General features: G+C 52.3%; 1 protein-coding gene across 1 annotated transcript in view; it reads left to right on the top strand.

Annotated features, from left to right (window-relative positions):
• Positions 1-9,650, top strand: part of LOC104528901 (voltage-dependent R-type calcium channel subunit alpha-1E-like) — a gene marked incomplete at its 5' end in the record, with an annotated part of 60,174 nt that extends 50,524 nt beyond the window's left edge. The window contains 13 exons of the mRNA XM_029086241.1: positions 1,035-1,150; positions 2,167-2,220; positions 2,586-2,675; positions 3,025-3,234; positions 4,557-4,669; positions 4,914-5,026; positions 5,145-5,276; positions 5,615-5,687; positions 6,093-6,221; positions 6,526-6,603; positions 8,052-8,149; positions 8,886-8,961; positions 9,537-9,650. Coding sequence (XP_028942074.1) covers positions 1,035-1,150; positions 2,167-2,220; positions 2,586-2,675; positions 3,025-3,234; positions 4,557-4,669; positions 4,914-5,026; positions 5,145-5,276; positions 5,615-5,687; positions 6,093-6,221; positions 6,526-6,603; positions 8,052-8,149; positions 8,886-8,961; positions 9,537-9,650 — 1,396 coding nt within the window. The remainder of the gene's footprint in view (positions 1-1,034; positions 1,151-2,166; positions 2,221-2,585; positions 2,676-3,024; positions 3,235-4,556; positions 4,670-4,913; positions 5,027-5,144; positions 5,277-5,614; positions 5,688-6,092; positions 6,222-6,525; positions 6,604-8,051; positions 8,150-8,885; positions 8,962-9,536) is intronic.
• Between the last annotated feature and the right edge of the window lie 1,806 nt (positions 9,651-11,456).

Raw genomic sequence — 11,456 nt, forward strand, 5'->3', positions numbered from 1 at the left:
GGCTTTGAGCAACCTGGTCTAGTGGAAGGTGTCCCTGCTGATGGCAGGGGGGGTGGAACTGGATGAGCTTTAAGGTCCCTTCCAACCCAAACCATTCTGTGATTCTATGATTCTGTGTATGGCCATGAGTGTTTGTCTACCAGAAAGCAGACCGTGCTTACCAGCGTGGTCTTGTGTTTGAACCTCATGTGAGAAGGTGTATATAGCCCTAGCTGCTTATGGGTGTCTGTGCAGCTCTGGGCTGGGCTATAGATGAAATCATATGTGTACCAAGGAGTGTGTTTATGATTGTGCCTAGGAGTGCAGGTGAGCGTGTGGATGCTGGTACATCCGTGCACCACGTGTGTTAGAGGCTGTGTGAGCAGTGGGCATGGCATTAGCTCTGGTCAGTGTTGCTCAGCGTTTGACATGCCCTTGCCTGCACAGAGCCCGTGTGGTGCTGCCTGCCCTCCTGCCTGATGTGATGCTAAGCTGTTGTCCTTCTCTGGATGGGTCATAGTGCCTGGACAGTTTGTGTGAGGCAGTGAAGTCCAGAGAAGGACGACAGGGATGTCTCAAGCCCTGGGAAAACACTCCAAGGAGAGGCTGGAAAGAGAAAGGATTCAGAGGAAGAGGTGGCAAAGGCAGGGGACAGGACCTGCCCTTCTCTATCCCCTTGCTTGCCTCCGCATGGTGCCCAGTGTTTATTCCCTGAACGGACACATAGAAGCTGAACTAGTTCTGGAGTTGGGTGGCACTGGGAACATCCTCCCTAAATGACAGTGGCTCCCAGCCAGTGCACATGAGGCTGAGTGACTGAGCAGAGTGTTTGCTCACGTGCATCCACGCTTGTCCGCTCCTTCACTCTGATTGTTCACCCATCCTTTGGCCATGCTTTGGCTGAGGATGACTGTGCATTGCCCCAACATGTTCCAGCAGCCCTTGGCTTGTGCTTGCCCTTGGTCCCTGCCTCCCTTCCTGGCCTCGTGGTGCCCCCAGGCTCCCCACTGCCCTCCTTGGCCATGTTCTCACCACTCCTCTCTGTCCTTCTCCAGGGAGTTTGCCAAAGAGCGTGAGCGAGTGGAGAACCGCCGAGCCTTCATGAAGCTGCGGCGCCAGCAGCAGATCGAGCGGGAGCTCAATGGCTACCGGGCCTGGATAGACAAAGCGGGTAAAGGCTGGTGGGCTGGAGGGGCTCCCAGGGGGGTGGTGGGTACTGAAGGGGGCTGGTCATGCAGTGTGGTGGGGATGGGAAGGGATCCCTGAGCCATCATCCAGTGCAACCGCAGGGTCACGTGGGTGCTCACATGGTGGTGTTGGGTGCATGGGTGAGCTTGGCCCCTGATGGTGTGATGGTCTGTCCAGGCTGCCAACAAGGATACTGCCAACAGCCAATGGAACCTCATGTTCTGTGGTGTGAAACTGTCTTATTTTGAATGTGAGACATATTACATCTCCAGAGAAGGCTGTGAGCATCACTGCTGTGAGCTTTGCTCTGCCATGGTTTTCTTTTTCTTGATGTTTTCTGGAGTTCCCTGCAGTGGTGGGCAGGGGGAAAGTAGAACAGTGAACAGTGACAGTGGTTTTCCAGTGAAACTTGCTTCTGGAGCAGACTGGAGGAAATGCACTTGCTAGTTCCCAGCTCAGGACTCCTACCTGGACCTGGGCTAGATGGTGGAGGTTTCCAGGCTTTCTGGTGACATCCAGCCTTGTGCAACAGCCCTGTGGATCCTGGTCCCCAGACTGCCACAGCTGCTGTCCTTGCTTGCACTTTTTGGGGATCAGTTCAGTGTATTCAGCTCTGAGAAGGGAAGATTTGCACTTTCATCTAGTGTTCAGACTTGAAAAAGGATGGTAACTTGAAATGAGACCTCAGCTTTGGTCCTGGGTTGGGACATTGAGCCCCAGACCTGTCTACAATGTTCAGCTTCTTTAGTGGGGTGATTACAGTGAAGGAAGAAAGATTGATTACAAGTAATTTTTTTTTCCTGATGCAACATGTGGTGGCTGCCACTTACCACTCTCCAGAACTTGCTTTTGGACACTTTACCAATACTTGACAAGAGTTTTTAAAATAGAACAACCACATCCAGGCTGAGCAAAGTGCTTAAGTGCAAGGCAGCAGGGTCTGATGTGCTCAGCCAACTGTGTCTTGTCTCCTGATGCTTAACTCTGTGTTTTGCGTAGAGGAAGTCATGCTGGCTGAAGAGAACAAAAATTCTGGGACCTCAGCCTTAGAAGGTAAGACAAGCAATGCCCTGCCCTGCCTGAGCACCTGCCTGCTCTTCCTTCTGCCAGCCCACAGCTGGAGGTTGAAACCCTCTCGCTGTGATGAGAGGAAGGATGTTTGGGGATGGTCCAGTTGGGGTCTGTGGCTTGAGAGAGGAGATGTGGGGAAATGGATTGGCAATGTAACCCCCAAGAGAGAATGGAGACCAGGAGATGTCTGGTCTCACACAGGTATAGCTCTGGACTAGGCTTACCTGGGTATCTCCATCCTGATTACCAGACCCGAGTTAGTCAAGTACTGATCACCAGGTCATGGTCCAATGAGCTGGCTACTGGCAGAGCTGGGCCACCAGCATCCTTTCCTCTTCCTTTCCCAGTGCTCAGGCGAGCCACCATCAAAAGGAACCGGACGGATGCCATGAACCGCGACTCGAGTGATGAGCACTGCGTCGATATCTCCTCCGTGGGTGAGCGGAGGCTGGCGCAGAGAAGACCTCTTCATCCAACCTTGGGTTAGTGCAGTTTGGAGCTTTCCTCCCCAAAAAACCTCTGCCAGTTGATTGAGTTGTGAGGGTCATACCTATCATGTGGAGGTGATCACAGATCAGCCATCTCTGCCAGTTTGACAACAAAGGGGGCAAACCACCCACAGCCCCCTGTACCATTTAAAACCAGTGTGGTTAAGTCATGTCACATAGGAGCTATGTCTGTGAGCCATCTATCCTGTCTCATCTTGCAGGGAAGGCTGGAGCACCCAACTCCTCCTCTCACCTTGACTGGAGAACCCAACTCCTTGTCCCCCCTCTTTTCCCTTAGGTAACCCCTTGAGTCACTCTGGCCTCAAAGGTGCCAGAGTGGACGGTGCCTCCTACTTACGGCACAAGGAGCGACTCCTGCGCATCTCCGTTCGCCACATGGTGAAATCCCAGGTCTTCTACTGGATCGTCTTGAGCCTGGTGGCTCTCAACACTGCCTGTGTGGCTATTGTCCATCACAACCAGCCAGCTTGGCTTACCCACTTCCTCTGTGAGTCCCTGGGCTTTGTGTAGGGGTGAGAACACTGTGTGGGCAGGCAAAACCTCCTGCAACCTTCTTATCTCCAGCAGCTGGAGGTTGCAGCATGCCCAATCTCCTTGCTCCAGGGCATGTGGGGATGAATCCAGCCAGAGTCATGCTGGAATGGAGCTGGGTGGGGAATAACCTGAGCTGTGTTCACTGCTGATAAGTACAGCCATTTAATTCATCTCTGCCTTTGGCCCCGTGGCCACTGATGGCTGTCACAGCCTGGAGAACAAACATGGAGGAGTTTTATTGGCCTCATGTGTTTGTCAAGAGAGAGAAACAGACTGCAGGTCTCAGTTGGGTTTATCCTAAAATTGTGAACAATGGTGAGGGAAAGCTTGCTGGAGATCCATCTTTGAATGCCCACAAGCCATTGCTGGAAAAGCATGAGTTTGCAGGGATGGAGCTGGTTATGGGAGAACCACCTGGTTAAAGTTTTGGTGCTGAGCATGGCTTGGAGATCTCAAGCTTGAAACCAATTACTGAAGCATCTCCCAGCCCACCATGAGCCATGGTGCAAGGTCAGGTCTCAGAGGCAGCACACCCGTGTCCATTCTAGCATGGTGTTAACTGCAGAGCAGCGTGGTCAGCCCTACAGTAGCCGTGTGTTATTCCTGAGCTGCTGCAGTAGGGACAGTGATGCTTTCTCAGCCGTGTTATTCTTACTCATCTTGAAAACGTCCCCATCAAGCACCACGACTGCCTAAATCTGCATTGGCATGCTCAGGCCTGCCAGGATCCCAACACACCACAGTGTGCTCCACCGTGCTGGTTGTGGTGAGAAGTATCTTTTGGACAAGGTGAAGAGTCAGACTCTTGCTTGCCAATGTTCATGAAATAGCTGGAGAAGCTTTTCACCATCTCTTGGCTGTTTGGCTTGGTTACCCTGGCCAAGTTCCAGCCGTGTGATGATTTAAATCCAGGTTGCTAATATTACCCTACAGTGTCATGTGGTTAATGTCTTTGCAGACACCTGAACCACTGTCATATAATGCTTAAAGAGCTGCTCTGCTCCACGCTGGCCATCTCTGCTCCTCTCAAACCTCTGGGACACTGGTGCAGCTACCCTGAATGCTTAAACTGTGGGGCTGGTGCTCTGTTATATACAATTTAGCTCCTCACAGATAAGCTTCCCTCATCCCAAACCCTGAGAGCTTGGAGAAGCAGTGTGCTCCTTGACTTGTCCCATCTCTGTGGTGTGCTATGTGGGCTATGGGTGGGTGCATGCAGGATGCTCCACACAGCTTGGTGCCTCAAGGGTAGTGTGTCTTGGTTTTCTCTTCCAGACTATGCAGAGTTCCTGTTTCTTGGACTCTTCCTCCTGGAGATGTCCTTAAAGATGTATGGGATGGGGCCACGCCTTTACTTCCATTCTTCCTTCAACTGTTTTGACTGTGGGGTAAGTGACCCCAGATATGCTGTGGGTGTGGGGCAGAGATGTTTGGCAGGTGTCTGCAGCACAAGGTAACAAGGGGGAGAAAAATGGGATGATCCTCACAGTGGCCAGGACACCTGTCCCATGCCAGACCGAGACACCAGGTCTTGGGCAAGGTCGTGGGTGCCTTGTCTTCAGACATGTGAAAATTTCCTGCAACAGCCCATTCTGAGCCTGTCTTTGACTCGTGGCTGTGTCTGCTTCTCAGGTCACAGTGGGAAGCATCTTTGAAGTGGTTTGGGCTATCTTCAGACCAGGAACCTCTTTTGGGATCAGCGTCCTACGAGCCCTCCGTCTCCTGCGAATATTTAAAATAACTAAGTACATACCAACCTCCTGTCACCCTCTCTCTCGGGTTGTGGTTGCAGCCCAGCTCCGATTGCTCCTGCTCTCCTGTCAGCATCAATGTGAGTGCTCCAGCACTGTCCCTGTTTTCTAGGTACTGGGCATCCCTGAGGAATTTGGTGGTCTCGCTGATGAGCTCCATGAAGTCTATTATCAGCCTGCTCTTCCTCCTCTTCCTCTTCATTGTAGTCTTCGCCCTGCTGGGAATGCAGCTGTTTGGAGGCAGGTAGGTCATTTCAAGTCTGGGGAAAAGGAATTTCTTGGTGTCAAAGCCAAGTGATGACACCCTCTTAGGTGCCTAGGAAGACTGCAGCCTTGCCCCTCGGCTTGCTGCTAACAGTGGTACCTCTCCTATACAAAAGTTCCTGCTCAGGCAGGTGCCTCTGGGCTGTGTGGGTCCTTCTGACCAGGGAACCTTTTGAGTTCTGGCACCAAATGCTCAGGAAACCTTCCTTAGCATGGGGAAAGGTCCTCCTAAGTACAAGAGAGCTGACAGCACAGCAGTCAGGGATTTGGTGACCTTGGTACTCCAGCCCATTTATATCCTTCTGGTTTCACTTCCAGGTTTAACTTCATTGATGGGACACCATCAGCCAACTTCGATACTTTCCCTGCAGCCATCATGACGGTGTTCCAGGTAGGAGCTGGGCTGCAAGGGGAAACAAAGAAGGGACTTGGGACCGCCTGCTCACTCTCCACTGGTTGGAAGGGGCTCTTTAAACCAAACAAGTTTCCCTCCATCAGCTGTTAGGATATAACTTGCTTCCTCCCTCTCCTTCTGTATAACAAAGTGGATGGCAAGAGATGGAAACTCCTCCACCTTCATTATGCAAGATGGAAGAGTTTCAAAACTCTTCTGAGGACACTTAAATCCTCAGCAGTGTCCAACATCATCCCCCTCAAGTGCTGCAGCTGTAGAGCTGGGTTATCCACTGCACAGGGTCTCTGTACTTGCCTCCTGCACACTGGTGGGGTCAATTGAGGGGGCTGTCCAGGTCACGAGAAGGTGAGGTGACATTGCTGCTGGTTTGCTTTCCTGCAGATCCTGACAGGTGAGGACTGGAATGAGGTGATGTACAATGGCATCCGTTCCCAGGGAGGTGTTCGCTCAGGCATGTGGTCCTCCATCTATTTCATCATCCTCACCTTGTTTGGAAACTGTATCCACCTGGTCGCAGTGCTTTTAGTGGAGACAACCCTATCTCATTTCCTTCTCTGGGGGGCACCCCCCTTCCCACCCACTGGGGTACCTCCTCTCCCAGTTGAGGAGTCCTATCACACGTGTGACAGCCCTGGATATCCCAAATGCAGAGAAGGAGCTGTCTGGAGATGGGCTGAGGGCTGTGTATATGGGATGGGTGAGGAGTTTGTCCCTTTGGCTGCTCCTCACTGAGCTGGTCTGGAGCCATCAGGGCCATCCTCACGTGGTGGCTGCAGACACTCATGTCCTTAACAGATGGCTTGTGCATCCTTAGCTGCTCACAGATACTCTGCTGAATGTGTTCTTGGCCATTGCGGTGGACAACCTGGCCAATGCTCAGGAGCTCACCAAGGTATGTTCCTATTGTTCTTTTTTCTTCTCTTGTGAAGATAGTGAAGGATGGGGCCAGGAGGAGAGGCAGCGGGAGCAATGCCTGTGACTGTCGTCACTCCAGAGCCAGGGCCACCTAGTCCCTTAGCTCAGCCTGCCTTGTAAAGAGGTCAGGTCAAATTGGAAGTGGAAGTTCGTCCTCCAGGAAGATACACAGGGTGCTCCCCTGAAACACCAACCTGTATTGCCAGGCAAAGCCATTGAGACTTAATTTACAAAGTGCTCTAAACCTGATGGTCTCTCCAGGGGCACTCACATTTCCCATCAAATGTGGCTTAACTATTTCTCCACTGAAGCCCCCAAGTTTCCTTTGCCTCCAGTCCGATTGAGATAACCCCCATCTGTCTGATGCGGGGACAATTCTTTGCCCGAGCACTCTGGAGAGGTGGAGTGGGGGAGCATTTTCCAGTGGTGACCAATATTTATTCCCCATCTGCCCGCAGGGCAGGGGACGTGATTTAGAATGCAATTTAGGATGGTGCTTGAGAAGGTTATTGGGCTTAGCTGTTTTTAAGACCACACTGGGAAATATTTGGGGAATGCTGAAATGTTGAGGCACCATCTGGATAACGGTGAGTAGGCAAGAGCTGCAGAGGGTCATTGCTGCTCTTTGGAGGGGATCAGTGATCACACGGTGCTCATTTTTTTTGCAGAGCTTATGGCTGTTACTCAGGTCCCTGGGGCTCATGGAGGGGATTCCACACTGGTGTAAATCTGACCCGTTAGCAACAAACGAATGGGGCATGGTGCTTGTTCACCTGAGGGGTGCACATGGGGGTCCCTGTTCTCCTGTGGTGGGTGCAGGTGGCACTTCCAGGGGCTGCTGGCTGCTGCTGGGGTGAGAGGGGTGGGAGAGCACCGCAGCGTATCAGCAGCATCAATTAAGGGAGTGCTGAGTTTTTGAAAAGGCTGAATGTGCACTAATGACTCCTAATGACATTTTTTGCTCTGGAGACACAACCATACTTATTAAAGCAATACAGTCTCTGCTGGGGTCATTCATGGGTGCCTTGCCTCCCACTCCATCACAGGGGGGGATGTCTGTCTCGCCCCTGTGGCTGTGAAGAAGGGAAGGCTGAGCTGGTCTACGCCGTCTGGGGCTGTTTGAGTGTGCACAGCCCGGCTCTTGCCTGGAGTGGGCTGGGTTCACTTATTTAAGTAGCTCTGACGCCTTCCATATGATCTGGTGTAGCGGGGAATTTGTGTCTCCATAAATAAATAAAGGCTGTCTCTGGAAATACAGGTGCAATTGATATGCAAACATATAAAACATGATTCCATAGATCACCTTGCTCCCCTTTTCTTCTGCACATCTTGACATCTAAGGTAGCCCCGTGCATCCCTGTGATGGCTGTACCTTCCATGGAAACCCCAGCATCCCACTAAGCAACTCCCATCTTTCCTCTGCAGGATGAGCAGGAGGAAGAGGAGGCCTTTAACCAGAAGCACGCCCTTCAGAAAGCCAAAGAAGTCAGCCCCATGTCTGCCCCAAACATGCCTGCTATCGAGTGAGTGACACCCCACCTCTACCCTGGTGATCCCCCCAGCCCAGTGGGGCTTCTTCCCAAGGGGAAGAGCTGAAGCAGAGCCTGGCACAGCCAGTTATGGGGCTGCTGCAAGAAAAAGGGGTCCCCACACAGAGTGACTCCCTCTCCAGGTGTCTTCCTGAGGATGGATGGAGATTTAGGAGTGTGCTCCTCATGAGCAGCACTGCCTTCGGAGAAGTGTCGGAGCGGGGACCAGCTCACCCCGCAAGACCTGGGCTTGCCCACCCCTGTCCCAGGCAGCAGCTTCAGCACTTGGGCATGGCAGAAATCTGCTAAAAGAGGCTTTCTGCCCCAAATGTACAGCTCAGACACTCAGGGCTGCTGCTAGGGGTGGGTAAGGAGGCTGGGGAGGAGGATGGTATCTCAGTTTTTTCTTGAGGAGGGGTGATATTTGTTCCTGGGGAACATTTCTTCATGGTGAAGCTGTGGGATTGCAGCCAGGGCTGGGGGAGAAGGGAGCAGCGTTGTCACAAATCTGCCCTGAGCTCCTTCCCTGGTAGCGGATGCAGTTAGAGCTGGAGCAGGTTTGTGAAACCATGTTTGATAGTACAGAAATTTGATTTGGGCAAGGAAAAAAAAAAAGCTCTAAACCACATAAACCCCCGGCATGGTGTTAAGGAGCCTTGTCTCTGAATTTCAGCAGAAGAAAATTCTGTTTTTTCCTTTCTAGACGCCTTTTTTCCACTTTATTTTGCAGTGTCATATGGTCTAAATCACATAAAACTTTCAAAGTCAACATTGGAACGAGGCGTTTTGATTTGTTTCCCAAAACGGTACATCTCGGTACAGCTGAAAGGATTTTTCTTTTTTTCCTTTTTTTTTTTTAATAGAATCCCTTCCCAGGGAATTTTAGGTTTCGTTGTGCTTTGAAATCCAGCCAAGCTCGTTCACGGCAGAATCTCTTTCAGATTTGCCAAGTGAAACCGCTGTCTTCAGGCGAGCGCTGATCTGAGGGGGGTCGAAGGCAGCATTGGGTGCTGCCCCCTCCCTGGCTGAGCAGTGGTGGGATTCGGTGGTCCCCCATCCTGAGTGCATCACCTGTGATTTTAGGGGTATCAGGATTTTTGGGGGTACTTGTAAGCCCTGCCTAGTCTCCCAGCAGCTGGTTTGGAGGTGATGGGATGTTCATATTAAATCTGTGCCTGGCCAAGTACTGGGAAGTGGGGGGAGATTTATGGGAGAGATGGCAGAGTCTGTGTGTTGTGATGGTCTCTGGCTACCAGCAGGAACATGTTAGAGATAGCGAGGGAATAATGCTGAGGGACATGGTTTAGTCATGGTTTAGGGGGCTCATCAGTGTGAGGTTAATGATTGGACTCTATGATCTTAAAGGTCTTTTCCAATCCAGGCAATTCTGGGATTCTGTGAAGAGAACGGACAGATAGAGGAAGAGGAGGAGATGGACTGTATTAGGGCACTAAAGGATTTGCCCATGCTGCACATCCCTGATGGAGTTCTTTAGCCATTGTCAGATAGAGCTGGTTAGGAAAACAGATCTCTCTAACCTTTTGTTGTTGTTCCAGTGGCATTGAAATGGGAGGTACTGATAGTCACAGATCTGTTTTCCAGCTCCTCCCCTCATCAGGATGGGAACTGTCAGGGACAGGGAAAAGTGTGTGATGCCGTGGTGGCAACCACCTCCAGCATCACATCTGATGTGCTTTTGATGGTGTTACACTGATGCCAGCAGCCAGGGAGGGACATTGGGGACATCACAGCAAGGGACAAACCAGAACAGAGCCGATACCGAAGGGCTGTTGGAAAGTCATAGCAGCAAAGGCGAGCCGGTCTCTGCGTTGGGGTGTGCGCAGACACAGATGGCTTCATTTCTCTGTGGGTACCCAACGCAGGCAGGTTGGGTACACGTGTTCCTGCCTGCGGAGAGGTCCAGTGACGTGCGGGGACGAGTGCTCCCACATGGCCAGGTTGGCGTGGGTGGTTGCGGTGCTGGTCGGTGTATTGTATTCGTAGATGGGCGCCATTGGTGCAGATGGCTCGGGGCTGTTTGAGGAGTGGGTGGCCAGATGGACGCATGCGGATGCTGTCATGTGTTGGTGCCTAACGGGGTGCGTGGTTGTGTTTGATGGCTTGGCCACTTGCTGCGGGGACGGCGGCGGTGGATCCCTGCCCGCATGGCTCGCCTGTGCCATTCACCTGCTGCCTTGAGTGTGGCACCGGGCTGTCCCATGCACGTGGCCGTGAGGAGGCAATTGCCAGCGTGACTCGCTCAGGGGCTGAGGATATCACTGCACTCGCTGACTGGCAGTGAGATGTGTCCTGTCTCACCTGCCTGAGCGCTCAGTCGCGTGTGGTTGGAGTATATTTGCTCACATGTCCTGCACACGGCGTTTGCAAAAGTAAGAAGATGACTGCACGCACGTTTGCATACGCTCATGGCTGCTCGGAGCTGTGCACAGCTGAATTTTCCTATGCTGACACCAAGGGTAAAGCTTTGACTCTTCCCTGAAGTCGGTGGTGGTGAAGGGCACTGACAGCGTTGTTAGGCTTAGTATCATCAAATGGTTTGGGTTGGAAGGGACTTCAAAGGTCATCTAGTCCAACCCCCCTGCAGTGAGAAGGGACATCTTCAACTCAATCAGGTTGCTCCAAGCCTTATCAGCCTCCATGTGTTGGGGCTACTGTCCGCCCTGGGCTTGTGCCTTGGCTCACTGGGGAGCTTCATGTTCCCCTTTGTGGCCTCAAGGCAACACTAACCCATGATGGTGGCACTGAGCAGGTCGGGGCTGGCCTGACACATCACTCCCTCTGCAAAATTGCCATGTGTTCCTCCAGAGAAGCAAATTTGGAGTGGTGTGTTAAATATCCAAGGATGTACTAAGAATTCTGAGGGGCTGCAGCCTTCACTGCTCTCCCCATGGCCAGCGTGAGGAAGGCTTTGTGTCCCTCCTGACATGGACCTGCGTCCTTGGTGTGAGCATTGCTGCATGCATCTCCCTGGATGGCAGGGATGTGTGCCACGGTGGGGTGCAGGAACCTGGGTGCAGCCCCTGAGTGTGAGAACAGGCAGCTCATTGCTGGTGTGTCAGCGTGTACCTGCAGGGACTTTGCTGCTGGCTGCCACCCTCCAGCATCCCAGCAGCTGGTGGCCGATACACAAAGAGGTGCCAGCTGCCTGGGGTTGGGGGGACACCTCTCTGCGTTACCCACAGGAGTTGAAAGAGGGGTGAAGAGGGGATTGAACCCATTTATTTTTCCTCCCCAGAAGAGACAGGCGAAGGAGACACCACATGTCGATGTGGGAGCCACG

The sequence above is a fragment of the Antrostomus carolinensis genome, unplaced genomic scaffold, assembly GCF_000700745.2.
Source record: "Antrostomus carolinensis isolate BGI_N321 unplaced genomic scaffold, ASM70074v2 scaffold8958, whole genome shotgun sequence".
NCBI lineage: Eukaryota > Metazoa > Chordata > Aves > Caprimulgiformes > Caprimulgidae > Antrostomus > Antrostomus carolinensis.